This window comes from Pneumocystis murina (genome assembly GCF_000349005.2).
Source record: "Pneumocystis murina B123 chromosome Unknown supercont1.8, whole genome shotgun sequence".
Lineage (NCBI taxonomy): Eukaryota > Fungi > Ascomycota > Pneumocystomycetes > Pneumocystales > Pneumocystaceae > Pneumocystis > Pneumocystis murina.
Window position 1 is genome coordinate 398,060 of NW_017802366.1, and position 15,146 is coordinate 413,205.

The 15,146-nt window shown below is 27.5% G+C and overlaps 7 protein-coding genes across 7 annotated transcripts; 4 read left to right on the plus strand and 3 right to left on the minus strand.

The window, feature by feature from the left end:
- Positions 1–295: 295 nt before the first annotated feature.
- On the minus strand, positions 296–2,001 carry PNEG_01822 (hypothetical protein; the record flags this gene model as incomplete). The annotated part of the gene is made up of 6 exons (XM_007875602.1): positions 296–865; positions 908–1,113; positions 1,161–1,344; positions 1,391–1,660; positions 1,707–1,857; positions 1,961–2,001. 6 exons carry the CDS (start codon positions 1,999–2,001, stop codon positions 296–298), a joined length of 1,422 nt encoding a protein of 473 aa, XP_007873793.1.
- A 267-nt stretch (positions 2,002–2,268) lies between these two features.
- PNEG_01823 (translation elongation factor G) lies at positions 2,269–4,925 on the plus strand (the record flags this gene model as incomplete). The annotated part of the gene is made up of 8 exons (XM_007875603.1): positions 2,269–2,313; positions 2,357–2,417; positions 2,461–3,237; positions 3,283–3,492; positions 3,622–3,921; positions 3,967–4,768; positions 4,812–4,854; positions 4,896–4,925. 8 exons carry the CDS (start codon positions 2,269–2,271, stop codon positions 4,923–4,925), a joined length of 2,268 nt encoding a protein of 755 aa, XP_007873794.1.
- Positions 4,926–5,517: 592 nt separating this feature from the next.
- On the plus strand, positions 5,518–6,842 carry PNEG_01824 (hypothetical protein). The gene is made up of 6 exons (XM_007875604.1): positions 5,518–5,581; positions 5,625–5,820; positions 5,872–6,094; positions 6,143–6,212; positions 6,261–6,463; positions 6,511–6,842. The coding sequence occupies exons 2-6, from the start codon at positions 5,630–5,632 to the stop codon at positions 6,805–6,807; spliced, it is 984 nt and encodes a 327-aa protein (XP_007873795.1). The 5' UTR covers positions 5,518–5,581; positions 5,625–5,629; the 3' UTR covers positions 6,808–6,842.
- A 210-nt stretch (positions 6,843–7,052) lies between these two features.
- On the plus strand, positions 7,053–8,336 carry PNEG_01825 (hypothetical protein). The gene is made up of 6 exons (XM_007875605.1): positions 7,053–7,249; positions 7,300–7,380; positions 7,423–7,766; positions 7,813–8,032; positions 8,075–8,160; positions 8,206–8,336. Exons 1-6 carry the CDS (start codon positions 7,072–7,074, stop codon positions 8,254–8,256), a joined length of 960 nt encoding a protein of 319 aa, XP_007873796.1. The 5' UTR covers positions 7,053–7,071; the 3' UTR covers positions 8,257–8,336.
- Positions 8,337–8,598: 262 nt separating this feature from the next.
- On the minus strand, positions 8,599–10,456 carry PNEG_01826 (hypothetical protein). The gene is made up of 9 exons (XM_007875606.1): positions 10,403–10,456; positions 9,855–10,359; positions 9,637–9,810; positions 9,524–9,594; positions 9,407–9,482; positions 9,253–9,364; positions 9,123–9,211; positions 8,766–9,077; positions 8,599–8,721 (listed from the first exon to the last, which is right to left on the minus strand). The coding sequence occupies exons 2-9, from the start codon at positions 9,970–9,972 to the stop codon at positions 8,624–8,626; spliced, it is 1,050 nt and encodes a 349-aa protein (XP_007873797.1). The 5' UTR covers positions 9,973–10,359; positions 10,403–10,456; the 3' UTR covers positions 8,599–8,623.
- Positions 10,457–11,402: 946 nt separating this feature from the next.
- On the plus strand, positions 11,403–12,316 carry PNEG_01827 (hypothetical protein). Its single transcript, XM_007875607.1, has 5 exons — positions 11,403–11,529; positions 11,579–11,594; positions 11,638–11,768; positions 11,813–11,948; positions 11,991–12,316. Exons 1-5 carry the CDS (start codon positions 11,451–11,453, stop codon positions 12,277–12,279), a joined length of 651 nt encoding a protein of 216 aa, XP_007873798.1. The 5' UTR covers positions 11,403–11,450; the 3' UTR covers positions 12,280–12,316.
- Positions 12,317–12,360: 44 nt separating this feature from the next.
- Positions 12,361–15,131, minus strand: PNEG_01828 (GTP-binding protein LepA; the record flags this gene model as incomplete). Its single annotated transcript, XM_007875608.1, has 19 exons — positions 12,361–12,393; positions 12,435–12,516; positions 12,564–12,581; positions 12,626–12,708; positions 12,752–12,874; positions 12,922–12,982; positions 13,025–13,149; positions 13,193–13,387; positions 13,429–13,505; positions 13,551–13,677; positions 13,726–14,008; positions 14,060–14,110; positions 14,154–14,283; positions 14,324–14,402; positions 14,447–14,628; positions 14,678–14,770; positions 14,822–14,871; positions 14,917–14,989; positions 15,038–15,131. 19 exons carry the CDS (start codon positions 15,129–15,131, stop codon positions 12,361–12,363), a joined length of 1,959 nt encoding a protein of 652 aa, XP_007873799.1.
- Between the last annotated feature and the right edge of the window lie 15 nt (positions 15,132–15,146).

Consider the following 15,146-nt stretch of genomic DNA (forward strand, 5'->3'; position numbering starts at 1 on the left):
AAATTGTAAAATTAACTTTCACTTTTTAAAATCTATACTATACTAATTCATACTTAGAATTTTTATCTAGACACTTTATATGATTTTTGAAAACTCATATAAAAAATATTAAAAATTATTTATACTTAACATTTTCAATTCTTATTAGAACATATTTCTTTATATAAATTAAAAATTTAGAAATAAATAAATTAAAAGTATAATGCATAAAATACTATAAACAATGATATTTTTCCTAAATATTGTTTAATATCTTCAATATGGTTATAAATGTAATTTATTAAAAAAAACAAATCTAATTAACTTTTGTTCCAAGAGTTTCAAAAGCACTACGTGCATCTAAGACATCGTCTATTCTCTTCAAAAATTTTGAGTCATATTCTTTTTTTATATGATTTTTCTGTCTTTGGATACCAGACCATGCATCTCCTTGAGCTGTCTGACTTGAATTAATATCATTTCTATTTTTCAATCGTGAAAATTCCCTTCCCAATCTTGAAAGACCACCGGTATGATCTATATTTCTAATATCAGGCCTTGATGATTCTAAAATGGCTAACAGGCGTCTTTCATATTCTATTTGACGTTTTGTATACTCTTTCAAAGATGATTTAATATCACTTGATGTTCTCTTTATCCATTTACGTCCTTCTTGAAGAAGGTTTGTAGTGATTCTCGTGAGTTTTATGTTCAAATTTTGTTCATGTGAACGAGTTTCTTCAAGAGAGGCCAAAACTTCGTCAACTTTTTCAGGTTTTATTGAGCTTGACGATTTTAAACGTGTAATAGTAGATACTTTAGAACGAGAAGATGTTTGTGCAGATAATAGTTCTTTAATAAGGATCTGACGATTCATTAAAGCTTCCTGAAATGATTAAAACTATATAAATATTAACAAGAACTATACTTCTACTACAAATGCATCCGAGGATATATATGACAGAGTATCAATAAAAATAACAGCTTTTATGTTTGCTTGAGTCAAACGTGAATGACTGATGCTTTGAATAATTTTTCCAAGTTTTCGAAAAGCATTAGACATCCCAGAATGTTGCTCCATATCTGCTATTGTAATAAATTTAAGCCCTAATTCATCCTCTGAAGCACTAAGAACTAATAAAATATTATTATTTAGATAAATTTATAACATAAAAAACAACCTCGAAGAGTCTTAATAACTTTTTCAAGTTTTGTAGAAGATTCAGATGTTTGTCGGTAAAATTGTTTGATGATTGGTCTTAAATTACAAAGTTCAGGAGTATCATCCGGAGGAGCTGCCTGTATCTTAATTGCTTTCCTTTTCAGCACAGATCCATGTTTATTCTTCCGTATAACAGGTGAATACTATATATTAAAAAATATAAATTTATTATAAATAATGTAACCAAACCCCAAAATGCCCTTCAATAAAATAAACGAGTTCTTTATCTTGCATAAGAATAGGACTCTCACTAATTAAATCAAACCATTTTTGCATACGAATATGGAGATATTTCGTTTCTTCTTCTAATCCTAATCCTGCCGATGTAATACTCGGAGGCAATGGAGGAACAAGACACTCTGGATTAGAAATAGTAAGGTGTTTTCCTAGCTTAATAAACTCCTCATACGTTCGTCGTACATCCGTAAACTGCGAAGAACGAAAGTGTTCAATATTTGTCTATATAATGTCACAAATCTCTTCATTTACTTATTGATCTCCATACATCGACATTAAACCTAATCACTGGAACTTTACCAGACCGTTCTACTTCTCTTATAATCACATAAAAATAGCGACTCTCCGGCTCGGTAGTTATCTCCGAGCCGTTCTGTTCTATATCCTCTTTATTATCCGTTATTGCGTCAAAAAAAGTCCTTCAAAAACAACGTTTTCAATTTCTTATAAAAAATACTAAGTTCTTTTCTGGATATTGCGAAAAAATCAATAAAAATATTCAACTTTTATCAATTTTTAGACCGCCAGCTTTTTTTTGAAGTTGATCCTCGAGATCTTAACATCCAAGGAAATGTTAAAATCTCCAAACTATTTTATACCTTATTTAAAGGCCAATTATTATATTTAAGAAAAAATTCTATATTTTTTTAATATATTTAAGGTTATTATTGAAGTTTGGTGCTTTTTTTTAAAAAAAAATTTGAAGAATTTTGAATAAATCAGTCTGGATGATTAATATTTCATCATTAGTTAAATTTCATATCTATAAGGATTCATGGAAGTCATTTTTAAGGATTCATCTTCAGAAAAACTATTGTAAATATTCTACTATGTCTAAAATCCGTAATATTGGTATTTTAGCACATGTGGATGCGGTATGTTCTTGATTAGATTCATGACGGAATTGAAAAGATACAGGGAAAGACAACAACAATAGAAAGAATGCTTTTTTACAGTGGATATACAGATCGTTTGGGTGGTAGATAAATCTTTGTTAATAATCGTAATTTATAATAAGATAGAGGTTGATAAGGGTTCAACAGTTATGGATTATCTTCCAATGGAGAGGGAAAGAGGAATTACAATTAAATCAGCGGCAATATGGTTTATGTGGAATGGGTATAGAATTAATTTTATTGATACACCAGGCCATGCGGATTTTGTGTTTGAAGTGGAACGAGCTCTTTCAGTCATGAATGGAGCAGTTGTTTTACTGGATGCAATTTCTGGTATAGAAGCTCAAACGATTCATGTTTGGAGACGAGCAACTCGATGGAAGCTTCCTAGACTTATTTTTATTAATAAAATGGATCGACCGGATGTTGATCCAACTAAAATCTTTACACAATTTCAACATCAATTCGGTGTTCGTCTAGTTGCAATGCAAGTTCCGATTTTTAATAACGATTCTGGAGTAGATAGTAGGTTTTGTGGACTTATTGATATTATAAGTATGGAAGCGTTTTTATGGCATCCAAATAGCGATGGTACTGTATTTACACGACAGCCACTAGATGCTGTTACTAATAAAAAGCAATTAAAACAAGCAACTGATGCACGGATTCATCTAGTAGAAACATTAACAGAGGTTGATGAAATTTTAATTGATGCATTTCTTAATTCTGGTTCCAATTTATTACATATTGATTCAAATGTTTTAAGCCAAGCTGTTCGTAGGGCAACATTATCGAACTTTCTGATTCCTGTTTTTTACGGTTCTTCACTTAAAAATATTGGTATTCAATTACTCCTTGATGCAATGGTAACTTATTTACCCTCATCTGAAGAGCGTTCAGATGGTAAAAGTCAAAATTTCTTATCAATAAATTACTTAGCATTGTTAGAGACTCTATCCTTTATTAAAGACATCTCTAAAAACCTTCACCAAACAGAAGGTCAATCAGAGAATACGCCTATAGAATACAAGAATATTTCATTGATGTCAAATCCTTTAGTTAATTCTCTGAAAAGAGAGGATATTTCTGTATTTGCTATTGTTTTTAAGGTGGTAGTTAACCGAGGTATTAGATATGTTTATATCGCAATGCATAAAGGTAAGAAATATTAATTAACCAAATGTATTGGGACCTTTAATAATATTTTTTTACGGAAACTTATTTTATATTCTTCTTAGAATTGAATGATGTTTTTTTTTTGAATAATATGAATTAATAAGCTTTTAGGATGTCTTCAGAAAGGACAATGGTTACGACTTGTACGAGGAGGTCGTATACGAGTTGAAGAATTACGGGAGTGTATTGGTGGAACAACTATTTTGGGTTCAGATCCTACTCTTCCTCGTCCGTTTTCTGGAGTCAAAGCAAATAATACAGGCTCTCCAATTAATCGAATTGATCAAGGAAATTGGGGCATAATGATTAGTAACGATAGAATTCGTACTGGCGATATATTTGTGGACAGTGCCGATATTGATATGCGAATAGATCATATAACAGATATGAAGATTCAAGCTATATTTGATGGTTTAATTGATAGCGAAACTAATAGCAGTGCTTATTTATCTCTAGAATTACCTACTCCAGTAGTTTCTGTAGCTCTTGAACCAATAGGTGCAGAGACAATTCGATCTTTACCCCAGGTACTTTCATGGCTTTTGGATGAAGATCCAAGTTTGCGAGTTGATGATAAGGAAGGACAAATTTTATTAACTGGAATCGGTGAACTTCATATTGCAGCTGCATGTGATCGCTTGATTAACCATTTTCGTCTTAATATTCGTATAGGCAATGTTCAGCTTCAACGTCGGGAAAAGATTTTAAATGAAGTAGTGACACAACAAACATATCATGCTACTATGCATAAACAAATTCCTATAGATGTTGTGGTTCGTCTAAAACCTATAGATAATCCCGAAAAACTCAATGGTCTTGACAATGAAATTATCATTAATGAATCTGTTACGAACGAATGTAAATACTTAGGCATTCAGAAGGTTCAACACGCATGTACTGCCGGTGTTTTAGCAGGTCTACAATCTGGTCCCATTAAACAACTTCCTATAAGTGGTGCTAAAGTAATCGTGGAATCGGTTAATACCTATGGAATCACTATTACTCCTTCAATTTTGGGCGCAGCTGTTCGTTTTGCTATCCTCCATCTAATTTCTAATCTTCCTAACCATTTCGTTTCTATCGTCGAACCAATTATGTATGTAATCATCACTTTATCCCACGATAAGGATCTAGGAAACGTAATAAAAGATCTTACAGGTTTACGTCAAGGAAAGTTAATTTCTATAAACAACTGCTCTACAGGTCACCATATTCTTATTGCTCATATTCCTCTTAAATATATGTTGCAATATACATCGTAAATATTTCAAAACTATATTCTATAATTCTAACCAATCTAGTGTCCTTAGAGAACTAACAAGTGGCACTGGTTCTTTTATAATGGTAAAAAAAATACATCTTTTATCATATATCTAATAAAATAGTCATTCAATCATTTTGGGACACCTTATTAATATTTTCTCAAACATAAATACATTCTATCTATCTAATTCATTTTAAAACAATCGTTTATCGTACAAACCTATAAGAACAATTTTTTAATTTTTTTTCAATATTAATACCAAAATATTACTTCAATTAAAATTATAAATCAACTTTATTTCATACAAATCTTTTTTAACTTTCTTTAGTATTTTCTAATATTTCATACACATTTTTTATTTACAGCTCTTATTACAGCTTCTATTATAATTCCTATTGCAACCCTCATTTCAACTCTCACTGCTCTCTCTTTTCTATTCTAAAATTCTAGCTTTTATCCTAACTTTTTCTTAAAATATTTTTATATTTAACTTTTCGTATTATATTTTTTCGTTTTTTTTATTACACTCTAAATTTTTTAAAAATTAAAAAAATATTTTAAAAAAATAAAAAAAATATCTATTTCTTTTTATTCTTTTAAAAACTATATCTTTTATATTTTGTTTATAAATATTTTGTTTTTATTTTAAATAAAAAGCATTTTTTTCAATTTTTATAAATTACGATTCAATTTTCTCCTTAAACCCTGTTTTATTAACAAAAAAAAGGGAAAAGAATTTATAAACAGGGTTGAGCTCCCGGAACACTTTTTGAGTATTAATAACTATAACAAGGCCGTTAATATTAGGTAAATAATTTAATGTAATTGTTTTTTTTTTAACAAATATAAGATAAAATGTCCGCACAAGATATTAAAGATATTGTTTCTCAAACATGTGATCTTGTGATTGAAGAATCATCTCAAAAGAATCAGGAATTTCCAGTTTCTACAGCAAAGGAGGCGGGAAATAAAATTTTTATTGGGAATCTTAGTTATAAGACAACAGAAAATGATCTTCGAACGTTGCTGGGAAGTATTGGTAACATGTGAGTTTTTAGATAAAATAATCAAGAATACTGTCTTATGGTGGGTTTTAGTACTGCAATAAGTATGCCAGTACGCCGTTCATATAAGACGGGTATTTCGCGTTTTCAGGGAATTGCTTTTGTGAGTTTTTCATCAGGACAAGATGCTCAAAATGCTATTGAGCAATGTAATCAAAAAGAGCTTTTAAATCGGAAGATTACAGTTACCTATGCAAATCCCTATCAAACGAAGCCATCTAATCGACGACAAAGGCCATCCAAGATTAAAACGAAAGTAAATATATAAGTTTTTTAGAATTTTGAAAAGTAATATTATTTTAAGAAAATGTCTAAAAAGAATAGTGATGGACAAGATTTCAAGGAGCCTTCTAAGTCTAAAAAGAATGTATCTGGTATGATTTTTTTTATAAAAAAAAAAGCTTAAATTATTATTATTATAGGTATTAGTGCTAATGGCACTACATCAGGTACTCAGAAACAAATGGATCGTAGTGTTTCTGAAGGAGATGCTAAACATAACCAAACTCGATCATCTAATCGTTCAGGAATTAGACGTGCACCAAAAGGTCCTCCTGCTGATGGTATTAATAGTAAAACAACGGTTTTTGTAGCAGGACTTTCCTATGATACGGATGATGTGGAGGTTCGCGTTTTTCTCCTTTTTTTTAGCATTTATATTAATTTTCTTAGCTTATAGAATGGTTTTCAGCATATAATCCTCAAAGTGCATATGTTGCTCTTCGCCCATTACCTCGTTATTTGGTTGAAAGATTAGCAGCAAGAGGAGAGCGACGAAAAGGACGTGGTTTTGGCTTTGTTACGTTTGAAAATGAGGATATGCAAAATAAGGCAGTAGAAGAAATGAACGATAAAGAAATCTGTGGCAGAAAGTTAACTGTAAAAATTGCTGTCGATAAACCTCAACAAGTTCAAGCACTATCCAATGATTTTCATGAATCCTGTACTGGTAATACTGTTACAGATTAGCAATAATGAAAATAGATTATATATGTAGTATAGGAGGACTTTAAATGCTATAAATGTTATTAATACTGAAAATTTTCAATTTTTGTAAATTATTCATAATATGTTTTTTATAGAGTTTCATTTATTTTTATATGTTTTTGATCTCGTTTTATTAAATTTTTTACTTTTAAACTCTAAACTAAATACAATTTTGTTTTAAAACTAGACTTTTTTAAGAATATTATACAAATAAAAGAATATTTTTAAAGATTCTAATAAGAAATTATGGTTATCGAACACTCTGAAATAAACAAGATTAATAAATCATTAAAAAATGATATTTCATCTGCTAAAAAACAAGTTTCATTAACATTGGATAATGAAAACTATTATTCAGATGAAGATGTGGATTCTAGATTGGCTTTGCGTCAAGAATACAGAAAATTAATCAAGATAACAGATGGTATATTAATATATATATATTATTTTATTTTAATTCTTAAATAAATCTAGAAAAGAAGCAAGATTATATTAAAACAGGTGGTAATGGGTTAATAAATACAATTAAAATGGCAGATAAACTTTTTGAAAAAGGTTTTTATTTATTTTGATATTATTAATTAATTATTTTATTAGTTAAACGACCTCAAGAAGCAGCTTTAGATTCTCAACTTCTTGTTCAGACAGCTAGTATTGTAAATATGAAAGCAAAACGGTTAAAGCTAGGAAATTTATTATTTGATATGGATATATATATTGGAAAATTATTTTCGTTTATAAAAGATAGTAAAGATTGTCATATGAATGAAGACTCGGGACTAGATTGGATGAAAATTGGAAGATTGGCAATGTTATGTAATAAAAGACCACCTACTATAAATTTTATGTTAGGGCCTTTATCAGTTGAAAGAAAAGAGCGGAAAGTTACACGTCAAGAAAGATTTCATAAAAATAAAGAAGATCTTGTGCAGCCAGAGGAGGTATTTATTATTATTATTCTTTTTTTTTTTAAAAAATTTTTTATAGATAAAAGACGAAGATACATTGCCTCAAGATAATACAACTCCTAAAAATGTTATGAATATTAACAATTTTTTAAAGCGTTATTCTCCTATAGGATTATTTGAGTTTGTTATAAATCCGGAAAGTTTTTGTCAAACAGTAGAAAATATGTTTTACTTAAGTTTTTTAATAAGAGAAGGTAAAGCTAGCTTGATGAAAGGAAAAAACGATATATTGGTTCTTGGTATCATTTCTTTTCGCATTATCTTGTTACTAATATAAAAAGAAAGTAAAAACATATCCTCAAGTGAAGAACAAGCTCAAGGAAATAAGAAACAAGTAGTTATTTATATTGATATGAAGATTTGGAGGGTATTTTTTCTACTGTAAATGTTACCTATAATTAGTTGTTTTTAGGATGCTATTGAAGCATTGGATATAACAAAATCTATTATTTCGACTAGATAATTTTATTTATAATTCTATATTACAAATACAATATTATCAATATAAAATAAATATTTTAAGGAAAAAGACAATAAATAACTATGAATTACTAGAATATCTAGAATTATCTTTAGTTTTAATAAATTCAAGTTATATTAGTATTTAGAGCTATATTATGAATATTTTATTTATTATCATATTAGAGATTTCTTTGTAAACTATTATAGCTGTATTAATATTAATTATCTAATGAAATTAAAGCATGCTGTAGGATAAATGCAGTAACTCATCAAAAATAGATAAATTTTACTTGAAATATTTCATATTTCGATTTATTGTCTTCTATTTATAAAAAAATGCCTGTAGAAAAATCAAAAAAGAAACTTACTTAAACCACAGCAAGTTCACATAAATATGTACCAAAAAGCTTTATACCCTGAATATAATTAGATCTATTCAATTTCTCATTTACGGAATGAGGGCCATCTATAAAAATTAATGTTAATTAAATTTAACAATTAAAAATATACCATCTCCTCTTCCCATTGGCAATAAAAGAACATTTTTTTTCAAACAAGATTCCATTGTTAATACAACAGGAATACTACCTCCTTCTCGTGTAAAATCAGGAGTTACACCATATATTTTTTCAACAGCTTTTGATGCAGCTTGATAATTCCAATGTTTTACAGAAGATAACCATGCTTTGGCGCCATGATTAGATTCAATAGTAAGCACATTCTTCGACCCCAAAGTTGCAAACACTGACTCAAGGTGTTTCTTAACAAGAACTGAAACTTCATCATAATCCATGTCGGGAACCAAACGAATAGAAACCTTTCCTTTTAAACTAAATTAAAAACTCAAAATGACTGTTTTAAATATACCTAAGACTTTAGAAGGAATCACCGTTTTAATACCGGATGATGAATACGCCCCTTCAATTCCATGAATAGAAAGAGAAGGATATCTCCATCTTATTCATTAGATAAAATTAAAAAATATTTTAAATAATACCTATGCATTAAAGTACATTTTATATTGTCATAAACCAATGTTTTAGATCCTAATGAATGTTCAATATCTTCGGTGCTAATTGATATGCCTTCGTAAAGAGCTTCCTCTTCAGCTAATGAAATTAGATAAAAATACTATTATAAATGGAAATTACATGTTAAAGGCTTTACTTTATCCATGATTCCAGGAATAAGTATAGTTCCATCAGACTTTACAAGAGATGATAGCAACTAAAGAAATTAATAAAAAAAAAAATAATAATAATAAGTACATAAATAAGATCAGTCATAGGCTCATAAGTAATACCACCAAAAATTCCAGAGTGAAGATCAGCCGGTGGTCCTAAAAAATTCAGAAAAATAGAAAAATAAAAGAAGAATCTACCAGTTACAGTTATAATATAACATACTATACCCCTAAGCCCATAAGATAAACACGGTTTTTTAGTCCCAAGCCAATAATTATCACTAATGCAAATACAATCTACATCAGCAAAATATTTATCGGCTTCTTCTTGAATTAATTCATATAAACCAACTGATCCAGATTCTTCCATTCCTGAAAAAAATTAAAAAATCATACAAAAACAATTTGTAAAATACCTTCAAAACAAAAAACAAGATTTACAGGTATTTCAATACCTGCTTTTTGAAAAGCTTCGACAGCATTAAGCCATCCGATAAGGGGACCCTTATCATCAGTAGCACCCCTCCCATACATACAATCAGTTTCTTTACTATATACAAGTTTCCATGGATCTGTTTTCCAACCATCGCTAATTGAAGCAGGCTGAACATCAAAATGCCTAATATATAAGATTTATCAAAAAAAATATGAAAAACATCCCCATAAAGAAGAACAGTTTTTTTATTCTTATCACATCCATATTTCCCAAAAAGAACAGGAGGAAGATCAATTTCTTCCCCATCTATAACCTGAGTTCCCGGAAATCGTTTCTCTGTATCAATGCCAAGCTTTATCATCTCCTGATAAATAAGATCCGCTACTTTAAAGACATCCAGCCGATTTGAAGCAGTGCAACTTACTGATGGAATAGATACAAGTTTTGAAAGTCGTTCAATAAAATCTTCTTCCAAAGTATCCACACTTTCATTAATAATTTTTATATAAATCACACGCAACAACATACGTTTCAATAAACTTATCAAGAGATATCATTTTAAAGATCTAAAAGTGAAAAAACGGTATTTTTCAATATAAAAATCTAAAACGGATATTTAGCCGATTAAAAATTAAAAGTGCCGGCATACTTAATTTTTAGGTTATTAAAAATCTATCTTGCTATTTAGATATTTTAAAAAATTAAAATCATATAAAAAAATTACCTAAACGAATAAAAAATTACAAATATAAAATATAGAATAAAGACTTGTTATAAATATTAAAATTTTGGCTGCTAAATAAATTTTAAAATTCGTGTTTTATAAAATAATAATTTATCATAAAATTAAAGCCTAAATTATATTTTTTTGATGAAAAAATATTGTTTTAAATAGATTAATTTCCGTTTTTTTCTTTAATATTTTATAGCTATTTTCGTAAAAATAGATAAATAATAGATATAATTATTGAATTCGGATAATTTTCTAAAGCCAGTTTAATATTTTAAGTAACTTTTTAACTTATTTTTATATAGAATAATATTTTAAAAAATAGCCAAGTTTTTTAGAAAAATATATTAATCCTTTTGATATTTTAAAATATTTTTTAAAATGCGTATAATTATATTTGTATTGTTAAATTCTTTTTTTTATCTGGCTCGTCTTTAAAAAAACTAATTTTCTCTTTAAGTTTCAACACATTTTATTTACCTTGTTTTAATCTAATTATTCCATAAAAAAATCAGCATGAAAAATTCACTTTTAACCATTTATTTAAGCAATTTTAGAATAGATTTTATATAAATATATTTCTAAATTTACTTTTCATATAGTACTCTTAAATGCATAAATCAATATTATTTATTAAGATTAATTTCATAAGCCTTAAATTCATATTTTTTAAAAAAGATTTCTTAAAAATATTAAAAGCTTAGTAGAATGTCTTTTATTTTAACGAAAGATATCATTATTTTTATACTTAACCTTATTGAAAAAGAGAAAATATCTTCCGAAATAATATTCAAATGAAAATCTAAAGTTTTAGTTATTTAACCAATCAAGTTTAAAAATTTACATATGACTGAAACAAATACGGCACCTACACGATCTAAATTATCTCTAAAAGGATCATCTAAAATTGTTAGTGAATTCTTTGGTTGATATAATTATATTTTATTAAGTTTATATCTAATTTTATATTCTAGAATACAGTATTAATAGGTAATAATTTATCTTAATTATAATAATTTTTTTAAAAAATAAGTATACTATATCAAAGAGGAGTATATCCAGCAGATGATTTTAAAATGGTTAAAAAATATGGACTTAATATGCTAGTAACTACAGATATTCAAGTAAAAGCATATATACGAAAGATAATGGGACAACTTCATAGTAATTCTTTTTTTTTGTAAAAAAGAATGTCTAATATTATAAAGAATGGATAGAAGAAGGGAAGATATCAAAATTAGTGATAGCCATTGTTTCAAAAGATACATTAGAAGTTTTAGAACGTTGGCAATTTGATGTTGAAATATTCAAAGATTATAATGCGGAAAACAAAAAGAAATTATTGTACTAAAAATATAAAAAATGATTTATTTTTAATATATATAGAACTAAGAAAAATGACAATAATGTAGAAAAATCGGAGAAAGAGATTCATACAGAAATTCAAGCGATTATTCGGCAAATTACGGCATCTGTAACGTTTCTTCCACAACTTGAGGGGAGATGTACATTTAATGTTTTAGTATATACAGATTGTAATTCAGAAGTTCCAGATGAATGGGGCGACAGTGATGCACGTGAAATTAATAATGCAGAACAAGTAAAATTACGAAGTTTTAGCACTGATATACATAAAGTGGATTTACAAGTAGCATATAAATTAACAGATGATTAACCTGTATATACATTTATTTAATTTTTTAAAGTGGGAATTAATATAAATATTAAATTAAATATATAATTTGAAACCGTTATTCTATGTATATTTTTTCAAAAATTTTTGAAATACCTTTAAAATTTAGTGTAAGAAACATAATTAAAAATACATACAGTATGATCGACAATAACATTACCAATTTTTTTTAATTTTTTTTTACCCTTTTTTTGTTTAGATAAAAGCTTCATTTTGCGACTAATTAGTATTAAAATTCTAGATGGAGATAATTTATTATTTTATACGTAACATCTCCTCCATAACTTTTATAGTTAACGAAAAAAATAAAATAAACAGTATTACAAACCATTTAGCTGTTACAGCCTTTTTTAACGGCCTTATTGTTTCGCGAGCTATAACTCTATTTTCTACCACTGCTTGTATTATCACCTATATTTTTTAATCCTTTTCAAAATTAATAAATTTAGTAAACCTCAAATAACTGCTGTTTAATTAAAGATTTCAAATGTCTTACAAACTCTTTCCCTTTTATGTTTACTTGACTTCTATGTAATACTGTAGAAAGTGCATCAATGGGATTACCATTGATTAAAAGCTAATAACGTTAAATAATGATTTAAGATAAAACGATATAAATAAAACCTTTATTTTAACTAAATCGGATATTTTATAGCCAATAATTCTATAATCCAATGTAGCATATCTATATAAAATAAATATTACTTAAAATAATAGATAATATTACCCTTTTGTAAGACTTTTAAGTTTTTCAAAAAAGTTATCAATTAACAAAACCATAGGAATATCATATTTTAGAATGCAATTTTCTTCAGAAGGAAATATAATTTCCTTTCGAACACCTCTATTATTCTAGTAATATCAATATATAATAATTAAAAATTTGCAAATATACTTCACATAATTCAATAACATGTCCCAAATATTCAAACGGAAACACCATGGTAACTTCCGCTACAGGCTCTTCTAAATTCAAAACGTCACGTTTTATATCTATGATATCAGGAAATAACGACGGATTTGAAATCATTTTTTCTTTTCCATTTTTATATATCAATTTAAAAGGAACAGTAGGAGATGTAACAATTATCTAAATATTACATTAAATCTTTATTAATAAAATCATCATACTTCTTCATTATATTCGTTTTTTAATCTATCTTTAAATACAGATAGATGAAGAGTTCCCACAAATCCAATGCGCCAGCCTAATATTAAATTAAAATGTAATTCAATAATTTTTAAAATAAAACCTTGGCCCAACGCACTAGATGACTCTTTCTCAACAAATATAGACCTATCATTCAACAGTAAATGCTTGATACTTTCATTTAATTTTTGAAAATTATTTGCATCTACAGGAAAGGCCCCAACAAATATCTATTCATCAAAATTAACATTTTAAAATATTCTAAAGAAAAGTCACACGGTAGGCTTAAGCTCCTTGAATTTAGGTAAAGGGTTAACATCTTTACCCACATGATAAAATGTATCCCCTATATAAAATTCCTCACTATTCTTCATACCCAATATAACATAACCAACTTGTCCAGCCTTAAGTAATTCTGTAGAAACCCTATCAGGATACATTATTCCAACCTCTGCAACATTATACTTTAAACTAGTACAAATACTTTGAATTTTATCTCCTTTACGCAAACAACCATCATAAATCTTAACTAAAACAATAACTCCATCAAAATGATCATACCTATCATTATACATAAGTAACTTCAAATTATATTCAAATAATAAAAATTACCAACTATCTATAAGAAAACATTTCAAATCATTCATTAAAGATCCTTTAGGCCTTTGAAAGTCAAAGAAAAACACAAAAGCTAACAAAAATATACGGAGGTATTTTATCAATAATATAAGGAATAATTTTTTCTGTACCCGTTCCTTTTTTTGCTGAAACGAGAATAACATCTTCTGGAACTATATTGAATGTTTGTTTTAATTGATTTAAAATTTTCTCTGGCTCTAAAAATTATAGATAATTAATATCACAATTAATATTTACCTGAATTAGGCATATCAATTTTATTTAATACAGGTAAAATAACTAGCCCCCTAGATAACGCAAGTTGGTAATTAGCGACCTAAATAAACTATTAAAAATAAAAAAATGACTCAATAAACAAACCGTTTGAGATTGAATACCTTGACAGGCATCAACAAGTAATAAACATCCATCACATATTGCTAAACTATGATTGACTTCTGCTCTAAAATCAACATGTCCAGGCGTATCAATTAAATTAAGAAGATATGTTTCCTCCTTATAATCATATAACATACTACATACTTGTGCCTTAACAGTAATTCCTTATATATATTATAATTCCTCTCCGTAAATAAAATACCCTAAAAATACCTCTTTCTCGTTCAACTTTTAATTTATCCAAAACTTGCCGATTTTTCCCTGATTCTGATATTGTCCCTGTAATTTCCAACAACCTATCACTTACTTATATCATCAATTAACCCTTTTATTTGTTATATAACAAAAATAAATTACATGTTGATTTTCCATGATTTATATGTGCAATAATTGCCCAATTTCTTATGCTTTATTTTTTAGCCCAATAATTCATAAAAAAACCATTTCAATACTTTAAACACTCAATATTCCTTATCTTTTTTACAATATCTTTGTCCTTTTCATAACTCGTTCCTATGTTTTTACCTATTTCTATTAAAATATTCCTTTAAAAACAAAGATTAAGTAAAATACGAAAAATATAATAAGTATTAGCATTATTAAATCTTAAACAATATAAATATCCCTTATTAATCTTATGTTTTTCAACAAAAAATAGCCTTTTCATCCATTCAATATAATA

Excerpts from the sequence above, each read along its gene's own strand:
- PNEG_01827 (XM_007875607.1), top strand. The coding sequence starts at position 11,451 with ATGACTGAAACAAATACGGCACCTACACGATCTAAATTATCTCTAAAA. Across the intron at positions 11,769-11,812 it reads GATAATGGGACAACTTCATA|AATGGATAGAAGAAGGGAAG; the intron begins GTAATTCTTTTT and ends AATATTATAAAG. Across the intron at positions 11,949-11,990 it reads GAAAACAAAAAGAAATTATT|AACTAAGAAAAATGACAATA; the intron begins GTACTAAAAATA and ends TAATATATATAG.
- PNEG_01826 (XM_007875606.1), bottom strand. The coding sequence starts at position 9,972 with ATGTATGGGAGGGGTGCTACTGATGATAAGGGTCCCCTTATCGGATGG. Across the intron at positions 9,365-9,406 it reads TAAAGTAAAGCCTTTAACAT|CTGAAGAGGAAGCTCTTTAC; the intron begins GTAATTTCCATT and ends TAATTTCATTAG. Across the intron at positions 8,722-8,765 it reads GCCAATGGGAAGAGGAGATG|ATGGCCCTCATTCCGTAAAT; the intron begins GTATATTTTTAA and ends TAATTTTTATAG.
- PNEG_01824 (XM_007875604.1), top strand. The coding sequence starts at position 5,630 with ATGTCCGCACAAGATATTAAAGATATTGTTTCTCAAACATGTGATCTT. Across the intron at positions 5,821-5,871 it reads CTGGGAAGTATTGGTAACAT|TACTGCAATAAGTATGCCAG; the intron begins GTGAGTTTTTAG and ends GGTGGGTTTTAG. Across the intron at positions 6,095-6,142 it reads CATCCAAGATTAAAACGAAA|AAAATGTCTAAAAAGAATAG; the intron begins GTAAATATATAA and ends TATTATTTTAAG.
- PNEG_01825 (XM_007875605.1), top strand. The coding sequence starts at position 7,072 with ATGGTTATCGAACACTCTGAAATAAACAAGATTAATAAATCATTAAAA. Across the intron at positions 7,250-7,299 it reads ATTAATCAAGATAACAGATG|AAAAGAAGCAAGATTATATT; the intron begins GTATATTAATAT and ends AAATAAATCTAG. Across the intron at positions 8,033-8,074 it reads AAACGATATATTGGTTCTTG|AAAGTAAAAACATATCCTCA; the intron begins GTATCATTTCTT and ends TAATATAAAAAG.